At 30.7% G+C, this 22498-nt stretch overlaps 1 protein-coding gene across 1 annotated transcript in view; it reads left to right on the forward strand.

Annotated features, from left to right (window-relative positions):
* LOC123698921 (Down syndrome cell adhesion molecule-like protein Dscam2) overlaps positions 1 to 22498 on the forward strand; it is a 149730-nt gene that overhangs the window by 83842 nt on the left and 43390 nt on the right. Inside the window, exon 3 of the mRNA XM_045645746.1 lies at positions 14015 to 14130. Coding sequence (XP_045501702.1) covers positions 14015 to 14130 — 116 coding nt within the window. The remainder of the gene's footprint in view (positions 1 to 14014; positions 14131 to 22498) is intronic.

The raw sequence follows: 22498 nt of genomic DNA on the forward strand, positions 1-22498 counted from the left end.
TATTTTCTGTGTGATGTTTTGTATCCTGCAAATGATTTGGTAAAGTGCTTACATTGACCCCGTAACAACGTAACAGGTAATATTTGTAACTTCGGGTAAACAAAGATGAAGCCCATTTATTCCCTCTTCCGTGCCTTACATCCTCATTATCAAAGCTGCTTATTTTCCTCAAGGTTCTCCCAGATGTTTCGTTCAGTGCCACAATAAAGTGAAGCCGAATTACTTCCACCGATATAAGGCATCGCGGGAAACCATTAGACAAGAGGCATTTAACTTATTTACAACTTTTCCCCATTCACGGTTATTTCTTGCTTTTATTTCATATTGTTCTTCAACCGTGTAATGTGTAACGAATGTTTGTTTACATATAGAATATTAATTTAACAATCAATCATGTTACAAATTATTTTTTATTTTATACGGAATATAAAGTTACGAATCTGAAACGAAAAACGTTTAAATTTTAAGTGGTTCTCTGAAAATGAACAATTTCCATAACATTAACAGAGATACATTTTGTAATAGGTCTTCCATAACATATTCACAAATTGGCTATTAAATAATATGATGTACCTTGTATTGTGAATGTAGGAAAGATTCCATCCTGTAAGATATACTTCACATTACTTGAATATAGTGCCACTTCAGTATGATGACGAACCCAATACTAATTCTAGAACAATTTAGTTTTGCCACGAAGAGGGTGCGCCCTAAGTAAGCCCTCTGTGATTTGAGCACGTGCTCAAACCACCCACATCGGCACTACAACAGAACTAAGGTGTCGTTTGTGGGCTATTGATTCATATTCACAAATAACAGAACACTTATATTCCTCTGATAAATGTGTATAATATAAAAAAGATTGTGTGTGATGAGTACACGTGTCAGACGTAAAACTTCTTTGGCAAGATTTATCGCTATGACGCGACTTTAAAATTTTTCTCTAAATCGCACCTAAAACGTTCCACTTCAAAAAAAGTAACAAAAATGTTTCATAATATATTCAATAATAACCATCATCATCATTTGCATTATATTCTCAACCGAAAATTAATTAACATAAATAAATTTTAATTAACTGAGAGAAAAGTAGCCGGTCTCTACCGAATATTGTTTTAAATTAAAAGTGATTAGTCATAAGAGCCTAAAGAGATTGTCTGGAATTGAACAAGCCAGTAAGCACTTAAATACTGAAACAATGAAATCAAAATGAAGACTGATGTTATGATATTATAAGGTAAGTATTTTATTAAGACTGCGTATTTATTTCTTTGTATTTCGTAATGGTCAATCTTAAATTTATTCTGGAGTAGCTTTCCGCCCGAGTATTCGTTCATGTAAATATGTATAGCGCACGACTTTTATCCTATAGAAACTTTCACCCTCTATTTTACCTTCAAGATTTTTTTTGTGACAAAGAGCATGCTAGGGCGTAATATTATGTGAGTGGCGCGTACTTTTATGATTTTTTTATAGTTTGAAATATAAGGTGTTCACAAATGAATAAAATTGACTATTGCTCAGTAACGATTTCCACATCTATGCAATATTACTGTGATATTACAATGTGTAGCATATTGAGGCTTATTTAAAATAGGTAAATAAATGGTAATTTATTATTATTATTTTAAAATATTCTACCACAGACTAATAATAATATACTACGTATACAAATTCTACCAAAATAGCAGTAAGGGTTTGATAACAACTCCATTGCGATTCCCACTCGTATCGTTTTATAAATAATAACATCGCTAAATGTACATTTATATCTTATATAAAAACAAAAGATGGTAATGTTGTGTATCAAATTTACGTATATACATACCTATATGTAGATAGCTATACAACATAATATCACGATGTGAATTAGTAGGAGAGACATTTAAGTTTATATTAAGGTTATTATAATTACCTACAGCGATAAATTGTTTGATTAAATGCACACCTAAATTAGCTGTAAATTGTAAGAACTATTATCGTATAAATAGGTAATTGTGTGAGTATATATTTGTAAACATACTTATATATATTTACATTCAATTTTTTTAAATACAACATTGCTTACATAATTAGTTTAAATCATAAATTTCCAAGTCATTAAATTCTATCACATGTCGTTTATAACGTTTATACACACACATATTTCGTTAAAAGTACAAAAGAGTGTTAAGCAAAATTTCATTACAGAAGCCATAATGTGCTTTGTGTTCTCATTCGTAATAATTAACTTATTCGTTACGGTTATGGAGAAAGTTTAATTATAAGACCCTCTAGGGCGCCTGCTTCATGTATTTTATTTAAACAGCATACAGCGGATTCTGTCGAAGTTATATTAGCGTCATTTAAACATCACTATTATAGCAAGATAAGATAATTTATGTTTTAATTAATAATAATTAAACTTTAAATAAATTAATCACAGGCTTTACGAAATTTATCCTTATCTATCTTTAAATATAAAAATGAATCGCAAAATGTGTTGGTAAGCGCATAACTCGAGAACGGCTGAACCAATTTCGATAATTCTTTTTTTATTATATTCCTTGAAGTACGAGGATGGTTCTTATGTAGAGCATATGTACCACGGGCGAAGCCGGGGCGGACCGCTAGTCATACAATAAAAAAGTCAAACTGAGTAACAGTATTTTTAACCTTTTCTGTAGTTTTTATCCTATATTTTAATAAAACACTAAAACTCAGTTTGATGAAGAAGGTAAAAGTTTTGAATTTACGTTGGAAGTCGGGTAATAAAATTAAAAGTTCGCTAGTACTTAATTAAAGACAGAGTCTGGAATAAGTATTGTATTTTCATTAAACTATGAATAGTTTTTTATACACACTATTATATTTCAAGTTCTTTTTTTAAAAACAAATAATTTAAAAATGAAAAGAGAACAGGACTAAGTTTATTATTTTATTAAAAAAAAAAACAAATTATTTCACAAAAATTCATCAAATAAATACTTCATATTTTATGGAAAAGGATGGATATATTAAAACATAATAAAATGGGGAGACTGAATGATTGGTCATTTATTTCAGGAAATTCCCAAAATAGAGATTATTGTGAACAATGTTTTTAAAAATAAATTTCGCATTCGATTTCATTGTTAAGGCTTAAGGCATGCAAAAACACATATCACTTTTAAAATGAAACGTCTGAAAAAAAATATTACCCTATAACTATTTTTTCATTTTATGAATTAAATTATACTCTTATCATTTTAAAATAGAGAATAGATTAAAATTTTTGATTCTAAAATGTAGCTGACCGTTACTTACGTCAAAGGAATTTAGAGACCAATAGTATAGTACCTAGTTGATGCTATTAATTCAGGCATGAAGATAAATTTGCCTCGCCATAATGTTATTTGGTTACTAATTGATTTCATAAACAAAGAGAAGTACCGTATTCAACGTATAAACTAATATGAATGTTCATAAAAGCATGATATGTATCTAATATAATGAGAAAACATAAGAACCATCATATTGGTTGTCACAAAGTATTCAATTCAGGTACTGAGGAACCGAGATCGTTAAAAATATAATTTTCGTATCTTATGATTATGCTTTCTGATCTTTGTGTTAAATAAATTTCCCTATTCAAACTCAAACATTTATTGAAGTGAAACTTCTTTATCGGGGTTGGAAAAAAATGTAGTGTAACATTTTTTCGTTACGCGTGACATTTTTCCGTTACACGCCATGGTATTCTCACCCCTACCACGCGTGATTCGACGTATTAAGTAAGTTGCATATAGCAAATTATTTTTTGAAAAATGGTAGTCATAAAGAAGTTTCACTTCTTACGTGTGTACACTAGTACACGCACGAATTTTTTTTTAATCAATGAGATTTCTTGTAGAAGCACTTTTGAAACGTCATAACATATTTTTAACATTTACCACCGATTCGGAAAGCAGTATCTACGGAAAAGAACCGGCAAGAAACTCCATATTCTGTATGCAAATTATGCTAAAAAATGGACTGCTCAACGATCTACTAAAACATACATTTAAAAATAAGGCTATAACTTCGTTGAGTTCATAATTTTCATATAACTACGTCCATAAACTTCTAGAATTTTCTCGAAGTAGATAACCAAAACCGTCAATTCTAATTCTTCATGATATTTTAAATGGATCAGCTGTCGGGGCTTTTACGACGATAATGGAATTTTAACGAGATGCCACTCGAGTGTTTGGTTTCTAATTATACAATTGGCTGTACTTATTATTTATATTTTAATTTAATAATTTAAAGAGCAATCGTGAAGGGCAAATTATTGTTCTGTCACTATCAGATGCTTTCCCAGAAAAAAATATTATTGTCTGATTTATTGAAAGTGATTTACGCAGAAATTCATTGAAAATAAAATTTATTAAAAGTATTTTCATTTGTATTTCTCAAAATATGATAGTCTCGCCTCCATAGTTTTGAAAAATTGATATCATTTTACCATCAGATTTAGAAATAAACTTCTATTAAAGTTGTCTTCAGTACAATACAGTAATTATTCATTACGACTTAACAAGCTTAATAACTAAAATCACGACACACCATAACCATCGGGGTATTTTAAATACAATCGATAATTAAAAGTTATTTTCGTCCTATCGCGTTAGAGTTCACCTTTGTGCTCCTTGACGTAGCCTTTCGAATATTACACCGATATTTCTCAAACCATTGTTACCTGAACCTTTAATGAACAATCTTTGTTTAGCTTATGATTTATTTATATATAGATACTTCAAATGCCAAGAGCGCCGCGTGATTATTATGAAAATGTAGGCAAATAAATATATAATTATAACAAGAACTTTGTTGAGAATTAAATAGCCCTCATCTCTAGATTCGGTACTGGAGAATTATCTTAAAACAACTTGATCTAATAACATATTTAACTATTCATAGGTACTATTCAAAGAAAATGACAAGTGCTAAATCCAAATGCCTCATATAATAAAAGGAGACAAGCTTAGCTTTTTATGATAATTAACATAGATGAGATAATGTTATACCCAAAACAAATAGCTGTAGAGATTAACGATACAACCTTAATTGAGATGGGTCATCTAGATATAATTTAGGATAGGACATTAAGCTTAAAGATGATAATATTATCTTGGAAATTAGTGTGATACCCTTATATAACGTATAACGATCTTGAATCTTTTAGAAAACTTCTAATTGATATTAAAAATATATATTCCATATTATCATTGATATTAATTACAATGCAACAAAAGTTTTTACACATCATTAGTAAGCCCTCCTTCCAATATCCCGTCTTGCAAATATCCAAATCATTCAAAATTTTATAACAACTTAAATTACAATTTAGAACGAGTATCTTAACGATACACAATGAAAAAATAATGAACAAGTTTCAATGAATATTATTTTGAGTAATAAAAGACCAATTTTTATAGCCTACTAGCTTTCCACCCGCGGCTTCGCCCGCGTTTTCAAAGAAAAACCCGTTCCCGTAGGATTTCCGGGATAAAACCTATCCTATGTCCTTTCTCGGGTATCAAAATATCTCTATACCAAATTTCATGCAAATTGGTTCAGTAGTTCAGGCGTGATTGAGTAACAGACAGACAGACAGAGTTACTTTCGCATTTATAATATTAGTATGGATGGCATTATTATTTTTGCATCATAAATACTGTGACCTATATTTAAATACATTTCAATAAACCAGACGTTAGAACTTATTGGAAATAATATATGGATTTACGGAATAAAGAGTGCACGCAATATACTGTGATGACAGTTCAGGCGCACCTGCCTATTGCATTCTTTGAAATACTCCATGTATTATATTTATAAAGACCATAAATTATTTTATATGAAATTTATATTATAATCTACATTTCTAGATAGTTTATACGGTAAAAGGTTTAATTTTATTGGTTTGGGAATAATATTTAGAAAAACAATTATCCCTCACAATGTGGCGCTAATCATAATTTCTCTTTAAAAAATCGTTATTATATCCATAGCAAGTTACGCTACCCAATTAACACATGCTTTTCAATTTTAATTAAGTTTACCCGAGTGAAGCCGCATGAATTCAGTTATTATTGTATATTTATGTAGTTAAACCTATCAACGAGCCGTAGACGTACCTACTACATAGATTAATTACTAAATAGTTTGCTTACAAGTTTGTTTATATTATTTAAAGAAATCAGTGCTTATAATTTTGAATTTATATTATAGTATAGCGTTTATTACAAACTGTCGGACATAATTTAGCAAATGACGGCTAGTTTTAACAATTTTCATTATGTTATAAAACCTTTGGCCCTTCTGAAGTGGGTAATATTTACAATTTTACAGCAGACAATTTTTACAAATAAGAAAAAAAAAGCAATTTTTTTTCTTATTTTCTCAAGTAGCTTGTACTTCAGCAGAATAAACACAAGAGAATAATAAATCACAGCTAATCAAGATAGCAATTTTCTACGTCCAAACACTATGAAATACGTCTATACGCTGATACTCTGCAATGATTCAGACGAGGTGTCGTTTGTACCAAAGGCATGTCTTGAATGGAATGAAACTGCACCTAAACATTCTAAACAATATAATATATTATAGTTATATATTTACCATATAATAAGTTTAGCATTATGCGATAAGTATACATGGTATGACGTAAGTATGCCGAACATAAAATAAATAAATAGATGCGTCAACCGTAAACATAAGCGTGATTTTATTAATAGAGCAGGCTCCAAGGAGATGTTCGTTTGCAAAAATAGCGGACCCAAATCTGACTTCTGATATATATTGTATAGATCCCAGACATCCTATAGACGGATGTTGCCAACCGGTTTTGTGGTCCCCCTCCCCCCACCCCAATAATTAAATATGGCATACAAAGAAAAAAATAAAAATTTCCAAAACATGTCGTGTGTGGTATCAAATGAAAGAGCTTATTGAGTAGATCACGAATATATAGCATACTATAACATTTCTTACACTTTCTCTAAGATTTTTTAGAAAATTTACGAAAATGCTCCATTTTTGAGTTAACTTTAAACCACTATAGATTGAAAACTCATGAATAATTTTTTTAAATTATTATTTTAAATAATTAACAATAGTCCATTGTTTACGATTCAATAGTTCGTAATATATAATATAAGTGAGCTATATGTATGTGGTGGATTTGATGACCCCACAAAATGTTTTAAATTGCAAGGCGCAACTTTCACTGAAGTTACCGATTTGAAATCTAATCACACAGAGGCTGATTCAAGAATGTTCTGCTATATTGCAGAGATAATTATTCTAAGCCCTGACACCGATATTTTTGTATTAGGCCTTTATTTCTGGCATAAACTTGAAAATATACTCGCCATCTTTGAATGCTCCCCCCACTCCCCCATGCAACTATTTCACTGTACGAACTATTGAATCGTAAACAATGGACTATTGTTAATTATTTAAAATAATAATTTAAAAAATATATTCATGATTTTTCAATCTATAGTGGTTTAAATTTAACTCAAAAATGGAGCATTGTCGTAAATTTTCTAAAAAATCTTAGAGAAAGTGTAAGAAATGTTATAGTATGTTATATATTCGTGATCTACTCAATAAGCTCTTTCATTTGATACTCCACACGGCATGTTTTGGAAATTTTATATTTTTTTCTTTGTATGCCATATTTAATTACCGGGGTGGGGGGAGGGGGACCACAAAACTGGTTGGCAACATCTGTCTATAGGATGTCTGGGATCTATACAATATATATCAGAAGTCAGATTTAGGTCCGCTATTTTTGCAAACGAAACTCCACTGAGAGTCCGGTCTATAATAACAATCCATTGCTACTCTTGTGTTCTTGTGATTATCGGCTTTGTACCCGAATATAAATACGTTGGTTAAAAGCTAGTTGAACAGACTTGGGCAATATTTCTGCGTTTCCCAAATTAAGACAAATGGAGTAGCTTCCCTTATTTCTTTTATCCTCAATATATTGCAAGTGAAGTATTCCACAATTTAACACTATTTCTATGCAGTTACTTACTCACCTATTTGTACATATTTATATGCAGATACCTACGTATTTATACTTTCCTTCAAAACCACGTAGAATTATAAAAACCATCGTGCAATATGTATTACGATATGCGAGCAACATAAACATTTTGTATAATTGCAATATCAAGTCCATTTAGTTCGTGCTTTTATTATAATTAAATAGCGATGAGACTGCACCATTATGAAAGTTTTTTTGCGTCTATCGTCGTAATGAGTCTGGTACGGTTGAACAATCTATAGTTTTTTTTTTTTAACGGAGAGTTTTTAAAAACATCTTCCCTGCATTTTTGTAAATTAAGCGTTGAATTGGCTAAATGCGTTTACATTGCTCATTATTCGTCATTAAATTTTCCAAAAAAGAACAAAATTTTTAAAGACCCCAAAAAAAGGAAATTATTTGCTTCTGGATTACATTTCCAAAAACCAAATTCAAGTGTTACAAAAAAGGAAAGGAAAATCAATCAAAAAACATTCAATATTAAAAAAAATCTATTATATCGCAAAATTATTTTCTGCAAAATTATTACGGAAGTTTCCCATAACTATCTGATATTGAATTTCGAACACCTAGTTCGACACAACAACAACAAGTTAAGAAGTGAGTTCATCCAACGATCTACTGTCGCGCGACGCTTCAATTTTAATGAAATAAAACACCCTCTATAAAGACATCTTTATATTTTAAATCATATAAATCTTTTCTGAATCTGAAAGCTGAAAGCTGACGATTCGCGTTCTATAAAATAAACGTTGAAATATTTCGTCGCATTAAACGATTAAACACAAAACATTTTCATTGTATTCATTCTTACGGAATAATCCCGAAATTATAAAGATTGTGTTTATTTCTTAAAAGCCTTTGATGACGATAAAAATATATACTAACAATAATTTTTTTCAATATTAAGTAACTAGTTAACGAATTTTACCAAAATAATTTATGTTGTATATTAAATGACAACTAAAGGAGAAAACAGTTTAACATTTCAATATTTGAAGCCATGTTAAAAGTATCGGGAGATCAAGGGGTAAAAAGAGGTCTTTGCGCCTTGTAAGCATAGAACGGTTACCAGATTAAATTATCACAATTCAAAGCATTAAGTCATTTGCAACCGGCGTCTATGTAATGATCTCCGCTACGAAGTAAGCTACGGCTGCCACCAACGAACTGAAGTGTGCGTGTATCTATGATTATATAAGCGAAGCTTTTGTGTTCAGGCCTATTGTCCCGCTAATGAGCGATCCGAGCTACGCATTGCAATATTTAGCCTCCACTGAACTTTGAAAAGATGTTCAGCGGCCAGTTGTAATTAAACCTACATAACTGAAAATCTACAGTTTACGTATTTCGAAACAAAGGGAGCGTTATCAAAGGAAACAAGCCAATAGTGGATCATTGGCTTAATATAAATGTTAATATCCACGCTTATGATAATATTAGGTAAATCTTGTTAAAGGAAAATATCGTGACCCAAAATTCCCAGACATTCCAAATATTGGTAGTAGTTTTATGTGGTTCCAATGAAATTTTATCAATTACCTCTATTTTATACCTACCTACCCAATATTTACATTTGGGTACCTAGATTGACATATTTAAACGAATCTTCCTAATTTCACAAACTTACAAATTTATAACTAGCTAACAAAATAATTATCATTATAACGTGGTCACATAATATCTCTTACAACAAATACCCTCCACATGATTTCCGATAAGCCCGATCGTTATCCGCCATTGTAGTAAAGATGTCAAGAACGTCAACATTTCCACGAACTAGAACAATCCACGGACGTAAATGGTTATGAGATACAGTCGCATTATAAGTTGGATAAACAAACGGATCCTCGGGATAACACTGATTTACCACAAACAATAATAGCTTAAACTTCTTGTTTATAGCAATAAACAAAAGAAAGCTAGGACTTAACGATTTAAGATTTTGCAAATTGTTACGAATTATAAGCTCGGATTCTCCATTTCAAGTATTTAATTTCGCTTAAATAACCAACCTTAACTTTAATAATGAAATCTGTAGATCGATACTTTATTATCAAGAGCTCATGTACCAACAATACAAATGGAATTTTATTAAATCTCAAATTTCCTGTTCTTCTTTATTAACATTGTACATTTCATTCAATTGTACCTAATAATTGTTGTGTACCTACCTATATGCCTTATGTTTATGTGTAATAATTGTTATGTACCTATATATCTTACTGAAACGCATGTAACATGTTCTTTGTAATAAATAAATAAATAAATAAATAAAATAAATAAATAAATAAATGGATTTTGGTATTCCTTTGATGTCCATATTAATGAATACCTACCTTCTTTAGTAGTCCTATATAATGTATAATGTGTAATATAATCTATAATTATTGTTAATAATAACATTTATGCTGTAATTAATAACATACTTTACTGATTGTGCAATTTTCTTCAGTTTCTGTAGTTATACGCACATGGAAGTCAATATAAAAAATCGTTTTAATTTACAAAGATTTTGTAACTGTATTGAGTACAATTTTAACAATGGTATTTCGGATTGAATGTAATTCTGTAGCCAATAACTTTATTATATTATTTCCATCTACGATTAACATTTTATAACATTAATCTCTTTGAAAATAGATAATGGATATACTTTCTTTTATATCTTTCTTGCGCTATCCTTATTCTTCTCACATTTCCTTTTCTACCAGGTTGCCTGGCAGAGATTGCTGTGTAGCAATAAGGCCGCCTATTGTGCAAAATTTTTGTACCGCATTAATTTGTAGGTACCACATTTCCTATATTGTTTTGTACAATGAAGTGTTATTAAAATGAACATACCTATAAAATATACCGTGCTAATTTACGATTCAATGCTTCAAATTTCAGTTTCCCAATTATAAAAATAGTGGAGCACTCCAATTAATCAAAATGGCAATATCCGAATTGTTTAGAGAATTTGATAATAAATAGTATAAAAGAATAGCTCAGTTTCCCCTTGTCTGAAAAACTTCCGGCTTTGTGTTTTTTTTTACTAATTTCAAATAACTCGTACATAAACATACAAGCCCGAAGAACAAAAGGTTTTTTGGCAATTACAGCCCGTTTCGGCAAATTTTCCATCAGTTTTATTTGTTTATTCTTTCATTCAATATTATAGTGCAACCTCGATACATTAGAAATTTTATAGTACACATTTCAAATTTTGGAAGTCGAATTATTATGGAATCAATTACAGCGCTCTTTGTTTCCCTGTTTTTATATCGATCTTCATTGTTATAAACGCTACTACAATTTACCCATAGAGATTAACACGTAACATTCCCGTCATCCTTAAAGAACAAACATAGAACTATAAACAATTCTACAACTAAACATGCAAAACAAACTATGCCTCGAATATCATACGAAACTTCGTATATTGTGTTAGAGTAAACAAGCACGAAAGTTGCCGTTCCCGTCGCTTAACATCACGTTCATTATAACGCAATTAGAGGTGTCAGGTGGGGCCTAATAGCTGTACATATATACCAAGTACAGACGGCAGTCGCGGTTCCAGTGAAATTAAACGGAAATCGAAAACTGTGGCTTGCGGAGCGAACGTACCTAAAGGTCGGGATTGAGAGACATAGCTAGCGGATGGTACTTATATAACTTTCATTTGATTGTATCCGTCTATGATTTAAATCTTCAAAGATATTATGTATGAAATAGGATGTAACTTGTCAAATTGTATGTTTTTAAAGAAGTCAATTTAAATAAAGAATTGGGTTGCTGTTGTTCCTTCAAGACGAGCTTTTAAATTGTTAGGGTGTTATTTAGTATGCAAATAGATTGTTCGATTATGACCTAAGATCACATTTTAGCCTTTAGGCTTCCAATACCACCAGCCTTATAAACTACTATTTTAGGAAAATAAATTGAGTTGCGTCGTGACTTTCGCCAAAATTGTGCGACAAAATGATATCGTATTTACATAATGCTGTCATGTTTCACACATTGGAGCTGGAATTCATATCATTTAGCTCTTCACTTCCACTAATATTTCTGTCGGAATCGAATTATGGAGTTAATCAGAATATTCTATTGTAATATAATAGGAGTACAAGCATAGTATAATATACTATGGTACTAGAATAAAATATATTTGAACAAGAAAAGACATATTATAATATTATCTAGATCATATTGAGCCAAAAAAGTTTATGAGGCTGCGCGATAAATCTATAATAGCCTACAACATACAATGGACATAATAATATGAGTATCTCACTTATATCTGAAGTAAGAAGCTCATAGATTAAAATAGTCAATGGTACTTCACTTTAAGTAGATTAAATTGATAAATCGCTTTCGCTAACGCTCATATTTGGGTTTCACCAGAGCGATGGTGTCTGAGATTCCCAGAATAGTCGATATCTTGATTCTGTTTATTGAACTGAAGCCATCACAGCGGTGATGTGCTGGCTACAATTCAGAATATTTTGCCAGATTGATTTTTGAATTAAATTTGTTGTATTTTAATAAGTTCTCGTAGGTATCAATAAATCTTATGTTATTAAAGTTCGTTAATTTTAATAAACTGGTTATTATGAACGGTTTGTCCTTATTAAAGAGAATTGAAATAAAACTTATAAATACGATCAAAAATGCTTATCTATAGATAACTAGCGGTCCGCCCCGGCTTCGCCCGTGGTACATGTTTACGTTTTCTCTACATAAGAACCATCCTCGTACTTCAAGGAATATAATAAAAAAAGAATTATCGAAATCGGTTCAGCCGTTCTCGAGTTATGGAATTACAACGAAAAGTGGCATTGATTTTTATATAGATAATAATATCTCTTGTTGGTTTCAGAATGTTCACTTTTATTTATTCATTCAATTGATTTAATTTTATTGATGTTTCTGTCACTTGTCACCAGAGAGTTGTTATTGTTGTTCATATTCAGAAAGTTCATTTAATAAGACATGAATCACACTTAAACTCATCAGTTTAATGAAACTGATTAAATATAAACCGGAACCCTTTGAATCGTTAGTTAGATTATTCTAAATATATCTCCGGCCATCAAAGAATCATGTTACGGTTAACTTCCCTTGTAGAACCCTCAATCAGGGATATGTTCAGGAAATTTGATCAATTTTATTGCTCCAAAGTTAAATATATTAAAGCAAAGTTAACTTTGTTATAAAGATACGAAAAGCAATTATAGAGACATGTTGACGTTTGGTATTACGCTTCATTCTATGAAAAGAAAAACTTTAAATTAAAAAATACTACTTTTATAAACGAACAGGCTTATATTCACTAGCTGTTTAGTTGTTCAGTGTGTGTAATTTAATTATAAATTGTTGACTTAAATAGGTCGACATTGATGAATCCTAATTAATAAATCTTCTTCAACGCTAATGTGAAATCAATGGATAGAATAACTCCAATCAGTGGGATTCAAAATTCAAAGGCATAATAATTATATGTTTGATCAAGTACTTTTGCACATAAATTTGTTATTTAGCATTTGAACTTACTATTTCGGAAAGCCTTTTTAATAACGCTATCTTTGGAGTTTGGGAAAAAGATTGACTTTAATATTTTTCTAGGATTTTGAAATAGGTAGGTACATGGATGTTTCTACAATTTATTTATTTTACTAATATATCTTGTTACCTGTCTGAACCAGACAGAGCTTTAATGTGTTTTGAAGAGTATTTCGTGGACATAATCTTGATATAATATATTTATTTATAAATGTGTACTTTTTTTTCTTCGTGACAAGAAGTTGTGACTATTTGCCAGTGTCAAGACGTATAAAGAGTTGTACTTAAAAAGTATTAATATATTGAAACTTAACGGGTGTGAGCAGTTATGCGTAGTATTATATTACCTGTGGAAACCTTAATTCCGGCTTATATTTTATTAATCACAACTATCCCTTGTTGCAGCAGTGCCAGCATCCCCAGAGCCTCGTCGGCTGACCATCTCGGAGCCGCAGCATCATGTGGAGTTCACCAACGACACCGGCGTCATTCTAACGTGCTCTACTAGAGGCCAGTACGAGGTAAATACTGTAACCAAATGAAGTATGTGGTAACTTGAACATTACCTAATCACCCTATTGATATTATCAATGCGAAAGTTTATATGTTTGTTTGTTACTCCTTCACGAAAAAACTGCTGTACCGATTTTCATAAAACTTTGCACACATTAGAGGATAACTTGGATTAACAGACATGATAGTTATTATCCAGAAAATCCCACGGGAACGGGAACTATGCGGGATTTCCTTAGCTAGCGGGCGAAAAGCGAAAAAACTATGTAGGATAAAACCATATCGTAGTTCGATATTATGTCGTCTCATTTACAAAGGATGTTAATCATTTGATAATAGGTAATAACTCGTTTATAAATGTGAAACGATATTACTGAAGAATTCAATTTTGTTGCGCTAAAAGTTTATTTTTTATGTCAACTGATTAATCAAATTTATTTACTGATTTCAATAGTTGTACAGAATTCGGAGAAGACTTTCGTTTTCTTTTTGAATGAAAATGAAGTATTCATGAAATGAATGTCTGAAATAATAATCAATTAAGTTGACCAAAAAAAATGTCCAATCAAAGCCGTTTGAGCAATCAAATAATCCACGTCATGATTATTTATTTATCATTCAGAGAAAGTAGATTATAATTTTTAAACTTGAATTTAAAGAATACGGAAGAGTTGATTTCAAACAAAAATTAAGGTTCATTCTTGGTGCGGGCGAGCAACAAATTAATGTCATTTAACCGCATTCAAACTGTGTACTCCTTGCTGAGCGAAGTCAAATATAAAGTTTCCCCATTCAAGCGAGTTCCCGAAGTTTACGGTCGTTCAGACCAACCGGGAAATAAAGATATGCGCCCAGCCTTTCACAAAATACAGAACCGATGGGCGGGTTGACGCTAAGTTTATCGTATGGAAGGTTCTCGAATGTTCGATAGACTTGCGGGTATTTTAGGACCAGGCGGGCGGCACATGGTTTGACATTTATGTGCACGTATTTTTCAGAAGCTATGAAGCTATGTTGTGGTAGATAGTGGCCATAGTTTTCTGGACGTTTTCTTGTTCACAAAGGAAAAATTAAATGAAACAGATACGTAATTGTCTTTTATATGAAACTAGCTGGTGCCCTCGAAAGAAATTATTACCGAGTAGTAAGTAGGTTCTCACATACTTACCAATATCTACACAAAAAATGTTAGTAACCCCCTAGCTAGGTATTAAAGTTACAAATTATTTATTATTAGTACCTGTCATACTTTGTTGAATTGATAACCCTATTTTGTGAACAAGTTTACTGATAGAACACGACTGTCTTGGTGTAATATCTCTTCATAAATATGAATAAATCATTAGATAACTGATGCGGCGTTTCTCAGACATTCCCGAAAGCGTCTAACCATATCACTTGTCAAAATTTCTCAATTACAATTGACGGGTAACTGCGTCCCTTTAATTTTCTAATTCCAGTAGGTATTCGCTATCTAGATATCAAATATAAGATGTAACTTATTAATCAATGATAATGAATAACATTTACTTAACGTAGTGGTAAATAAGAAATACTAAGAAAGTAAATCGTTTCTTCTGGACAAAATCGTAGAGAAAATTTAATTTAAAAGTTACTAGTTGGAGCAAGTCATATTTTTATTACATAAGATTACTTTAAAAAGTAATGAAATATTATATTTGTTTTATTTAGAATACCAAACCGTTTCAATTTATTTTTTTATTAAATAAGCAGTAAGTAAATCCTTTAGCAGTCGTGTTAAAAATGTAATTATAACCAAACTGTCCCAAGGCCTTTCACATTTCCCTGAAAATACATTCATTAGCCGCGACATCAACGGTTGCGAAAAACCTGCAAAGAAAGCTAAGCAAAAAGTGTATAAAATCGCAAACAAAAGTAAAGGGGTCACATTATCTCGGAGGGCAAAAGGGGAGTTGCAGACAATCGCGAAATAGGGGTCGCGATAGAAAACTAATGAAGTGCCGGCACTGCTTTTACGAAATTGAATATTAGCACAGATTTTGGTTCGCTGACATTTTTGGGAAGGCATAACGGAGCGAAGCAGAAATTGAATGCCCGGAAAAGTTTTCACTAGCTCCTTCGACTTGGGTTGATCTTTACCATTTTGTATGATCATGTTAAGTCATTTTAGATATACATTAAACATTTATAAATATGCATTGAATAAATAATAGCAACAGAAAATGAATAAATGCTTATTTATTTAAGCTTTCAAAGCTTATCTGAATTAATTTAACATACTTATAAAATAATTATACTATGGAACAATGCATAATTGAAACTGTTTATAATTTAATAATACTTATTCTGCTGCTTTCTTACTTATTTTACTTATTATCAACTTTTTGTACCCATCTAAGTAAACATTGGAATAGCAATAGAAATGTTGTTTTTATCTATAAATATTTTTATTTAAGCTTTGTATAATTAAGTACATATTGTATTTTCTCGGGTTTGATTTTACGCGAGTATTATACATTTAGAAATTAAAGACTTTTTAACGGAATTTAAACGCGATTTATTCATTATATTATTTTCCCGACGCGGACATTTCGAAGACTTCGTCCGTGATCACGCTCGCTGTAAAGTGTTCGAAACGTCGGGAAAATAATATAATGAATAAATCGCGTTTAAATTCCGTTAAAAAGTCTTTAATTTCTAAGAACATATTATTTATAAATATTTTTTTAAGTATTGACCTCTGTGGTCATAAAGATCTTTAACAAAAACTTAACTTGAATTTGAAATACGACAGTTCATTATACTATAGGTATTGTAAGTTTTGATTGACGTGAATATTAAAGTATTAAGACCTTTGTGAATTATTAAACAAGTTTATAATTTTACTGGGTACGCATTTTCTCTAATAACTCAATCAAAGTTGATCAATCTCGTTATCAAAATATCCTATTCCATTTCCATTGTTTTAAATTTTAACTCACGAATCGATACTGAATTATAAAGCTATTTTATTGATCTTCTTTTATATATTTTATACTACTCTATTAGGTATAGTATACTATACACTAAATACTAGTTTTTATGATGTCTTAGTAGCACATACATGGAAAAGCCGCGAGTCGAAGCTAACTAGGTTTAATAATTAATATTTATTTATTAAATTTATTTTTTTTATGTAACAAGTCGTAATGATGATAAATGAAACACTATATAGGTATAGCAAACTTTTAAACTAAACACTAAAATGCTCTAGATTTTTGTAATTTTCCGATTTGTTCGCAAACTGCCGGTAATTTTGCAAACTAATACTAACTTTCGTGGAATTGTAACTGTCTGTTGTGGTTATGATGGTTTCCAATTTCAGCGGTACTTTTAAGAGAAGCCTGCTTATATATTACCGACCTACTTACTACTTACTGTAAAAATAAGGAAGGTACCTTTTTGTTATGTAGTACCTAAAAATCAGTAGACTCGTGAGTCGTGAGATAAATTTAGAGGTACACGGTACTTATACAGATATAAACATGTACGAAAGAATTATTATCCTAAAACGTTAAACATTTACGTTAAAATTTTATTAATCTAACGTCGACAAAAACAAACTCTCCGAGATATTTCCAATAACGTTTATACCAAAACTTAGCCGCTTTATTAAATCCTGTAAAGTAAAATACATTTCAAGAGCACTGAATACTAAAGTATTCATAAATGAAACACAAAACGTATAAAAACGTTATCGTAACTGTAGCACTTGGAATAAATCATGCGGCATTTTCGAGGTAAAATTGAAAATATGCCCGTATTTGCATATGAACACAATCCTCCGCAAATACCCGGTGCTAGAACTATCTCGGGTGCCTCATGTCCTCTTCAAATAGACGACCTTTGCTCTGCTCATACACGCTTTCCATAACCGCGCAAAATGAATAAAAACGCCATAAAATAAAGTCTACGTAATGGAATTTTTTTCACCGATGATCCAGTGGAATGTGCCGATTAAATTTTATTCTATTCGCTTTGAACTAAAATGAAATTTGCAAAAATATCACGGAGCTTATACCGCTGCAGCTGAGGAAAAAGATGTCTATATCTTGTTACAATTTTGTTTCGTCCATGGATGAATGTATAATTGGATTTTATAACCTTCTTTATAGTGGCGATAATTGAAATTCAGTTTCAATAAAAAATATGTGTGGCAAAAAAATTTTATTCAAGATTTTTCAATTCAAAATACAGACTACAATTTTCGTCTGTTTTGATAGCAATAATAAATTGACATGTTAAGATACCGTTTTGGTCGTAATGTGATCCAGAAGTTGTAAGAGCAAGGGGCTAATACCGAGAGGTTTTTTGAACTCTTAACGGCCGTTCTAACAAAACTAAACTTCCATCAAAGCCGAAAGTATAAAGAAAAATATAAAACTTTCAAAGGATCATCCCCTTAGTTTCTTTTTATTCCTTGCGAGAATTGCGAATTGTATAAGTGTAAAGTAAAAATGAATGAATAAGTTTGCTAGACGCAATTTCTAACGATATAGGTATAATAATATCGCACCCGTGAATCCGTATAAATGTAATAAATTAAAAAGTAGGTAAGCGTTTAATTGTCTGTCTGTAAATAAATATCAATTAGGTATGTAATAGCATTAGATGGCACGTTCCAAAACAATTAACACATTGCGGCTACGGTAAATCAATTTGAAATCATTATATTAAAAACTTTTTTTTAAATATTTTGTTATATGAAATCTGTTTATACTTCAAACTGGAGCATTAATCTCGAAGCCTCCAAAGTATTAAGTGAGGAATTGTAACAGGAAAACCAATCAGATAACTTCCTTTATTTATTCATTGTTATTAATAGCAAATTAAAACGCAAGCACATAGCATAATTGATATCAAACTAATATACCATTAGTACGTAAAATCTAGTAAAATTGTAATTCTTGTTGTATCCTATTCAAATCTGACATTTTGTGTGAAATAATGGGTAAAAAATAAAAATACCTCTCTAAATAGCACAACAAAGTAATCCAGGATCAATTAAATAGATGTCACAAAATCTATCATCCATACGCAAAGTTTATATAAATAAAACTCATAACAACATAACGAGCATTACATTTGCTTGGAATCACAAAAAATATTGGCTGACAAGAGCGAAAAAAGCTCACGGATGTATTCCGGCCACAATTCTACACAATTCATTTACGTCACGTGACATTTATTAAAGCGTGGACTTTGTTGCCACGGAAATAGGATATTTAATATAAATTGTGCCGGGAGATGATAAAGCATACAGCAGCTTAGCACAGATTTATTGTGGCTGGTGAACCAATTATTCAGTGTAGACGAAGGTATTGTCAGTGTGATGGTGCCTTGGAAACGCATTGTGCCTCCGCTACGAACACGAGATTGCATTTGTTAACATAATTAGTCCTATACAAGTTTTCTATGGACGTCCTAGCGGAATAATGAACAATGGTGGTCTTGAATATCTACTGAATAACACGCAATCGAACCAAACACTGTCAAAACGCATACCTACAAACATTTGGAACGCTTGTAAGTTGTAGCACGCTTTTAGAGTTTTAAGTTCGGGGTAAAATTGTACAAAATATTATTAGTTATCTTAAAGTCACACTTTTTAAAGAGTTAATAGGATGTAATTTATTTAAATTGACACAGTTTCATACAATTCTATTTTTTAAGACTTATTGTACATGTATCAATAAATTATATACCTAATAATTACTTACCTATCTACAAAAAATATCAATAAATCAAAATCTTTGTAAACAAAAGTAGATAATAAATAAAAATAAAATTTTAAATTATTTTATCGCTTCCAAATATATATTGATATTTTAAATTATCTCGCTAACTTTATGAACAGCCTCCCGAATGATCATCAATCACCCACGTCTTGCGAACTAAATGAAATATCGAGAATTAAGATTGATGTAGAAATAAATACGTTTACCTTCGTCATATCGTAGGTCATAGCTGATCTATTTCTGAACCTACACCACATGTACGATAGATGGAATAATATTACAAAGGTGGTTTATTATAATACTTTTAAATTGAAACTAATTAATAATTATTATTCCTCCCAAATACACAGAAGGTACATTGCTATTATACAATAGCTCCTATATAATTATCTATTATTTTCTATAACAAGATAATTAAATTGAATCAATTTGATAAGGATCAGGTACCTAAGTGAGATTTTTTAAGAGAATGTATCTAGGGACTGTTAACATAATTAGTCCTAAAGATGTGATCAGGTGTTGTTATTTTCGTTAGAAATATTAAATGCGAACGTATGAATCTATCAGAATGCAAGTTCTTACATGAATAATTAATTATTTGTATGTATGCTATGTTAAAGCTATAGACATCGTAGTCGCTATACATTGTATGTTATTTAGGAATTTCGAATGAATATGTCCTAGGGGGGTAATGTAAACATGGGAACGAGTAAACTGGTAAAGCTAAAACCGCAGTTGCGGTCATCAACTTAGCAACGAAAGACGTACAGTTTCAGTGAAATGTACTGTAAAATGGTGCATTCGCTATTTCGCAATATGTTTGATATATTTCAGCTTGCTGGCGTAATGTCTAATCTCTTCAAGCATGATTGAGCTATGCATATTCGGGTATGATAAGTTGTATGCATTTCATGCATTCAGGTAAATCAATAGATTAATAAAGAACACACTTCTTCAATCGAACTATATATATATTTAGTACCTATAAAAAAACATAAACTAACACTTAGTATTGTAATCTGTGAAAACACTAAACCTGTTTTGGATGAAACGCCCACGCTGAAAAATACTATAACAGCTTTCCAGTTGATAAATGATAATTCGTAATTAACTATGTTCATAATACGTGAAAAAAAATCACTGTTATAAAGTTTCAAATTTTAATTACTTATTCCACGAATAAAATAATAAAGGTCACAAACTTACTTCAAAACAATGGATAATATTAAATTTAAACAGTTGTTTACCCTAGAAATTATAACTTTCTTTAAATAACGACGTGTTTATATTGCCCGAGTGCTCCAGATAGGAATATGGGACAAGAAAAACAAAGCAGAATCGCCAAATAATTAACGAACGAAAAAATGAGCCACCCGCAGTTAATACCGTTTAATTAATTAAGAACTCGTATTGATCTTCATAAAACGTGGTTAGAATTGAATGCCTAATTAATCTGCCAAATTTATTACATTTTGTGCGGTATTTTTCTTAATTGCGTTTTATTAATTTTCATACCTTCTTTATAAGTAAGTCTATTGTATAGCACTGGCGATTTCATTCAAGCTGAATATTATCATTATTATATCTATCAAATTGAATGTTTGTTTTCATTTGCGCATAATATTGGTACTCTAGATTGGTACAAACTTAAATGATTCATTAATATTATGAGCATTATTGAATACAGTCATTTTATTTATTAAGTACCTATTGATTTTAATATCAATCATAAATTGTTTTTGTGATAGGTAGATTAAATACGTTACCTTTCGAATCTTTATTGATCTGCTCTTACATTGTTAGTAAGTACTTACTTTAAAAATCTAAAAAAAATACCGAGTAATATCAGAAAGTAGAGTTCTCTGTTTTGTGGTAATATCAAATTAAAATCGAGTACTAACTGGTGAACTGAAATAATTAGCATTCCTATTATATGCATAATGTTTATAATAAAGAGTACAAAGCAATACTTTTGTAAATAGGGAAAACAAAGCAAACATATTTCGTAAGACTTTTTATCAATTCCAAAAATAAATATACCACAAAACCTTGCCAATAATTTGTAGTGATCATTATTTTATATGACAGAATACAAACGAATTTATACAAGGATAAACGGTGGAAAAAGACGTCAGCGGTAAAAGGCTCACGAGGGAACGAAATTTCGGGGCTTATAACATTCCCGAATATTCCCTGAAGGATTATAAATAACGGCTTATTGTGTATGAACTGTCGCGAGAAACGCTACATATCAACAACTTTTTTAATATTCATTTATGAGCCTGTAGTCTACGTCAGACACGTGGATTACACTAGTCTTTGTACATTTTTAATATCTTTTCATTGGTATTTAATACGTGTAATTTCTAAATGTTGCTGTAATAATTGATTATTTACATAGTAAGTAGGCTACTTCAGAAAGAATAATTTAAGGAATTAGGATAGTAAATTACTAATCTTATAAGTGACATATTTTTAAGATAGGCTTTAAAGAAACATAACTTTTCTGTAACAACAATCGAAAAACTAAAAAGTACCTAATTGAATCTATATCAAGGCTCTTTATTTTTTAGTTTATTTGACAAAGAAATAGTGACTTTAACTTTTATATCTATAA

This window comes from Colias croceus, chromosome 17, assembly GCF_905220415.1.
Source record: "Colias croceus chromosome 17, ilColCroc2.1".
In the NCBI taxonomy this organism is placed as follows: Eukaryota; Metazoa; Arthropoda; class Insecta; order Lepidoptera; family Pieridae; genus Colias; species Colias croceus.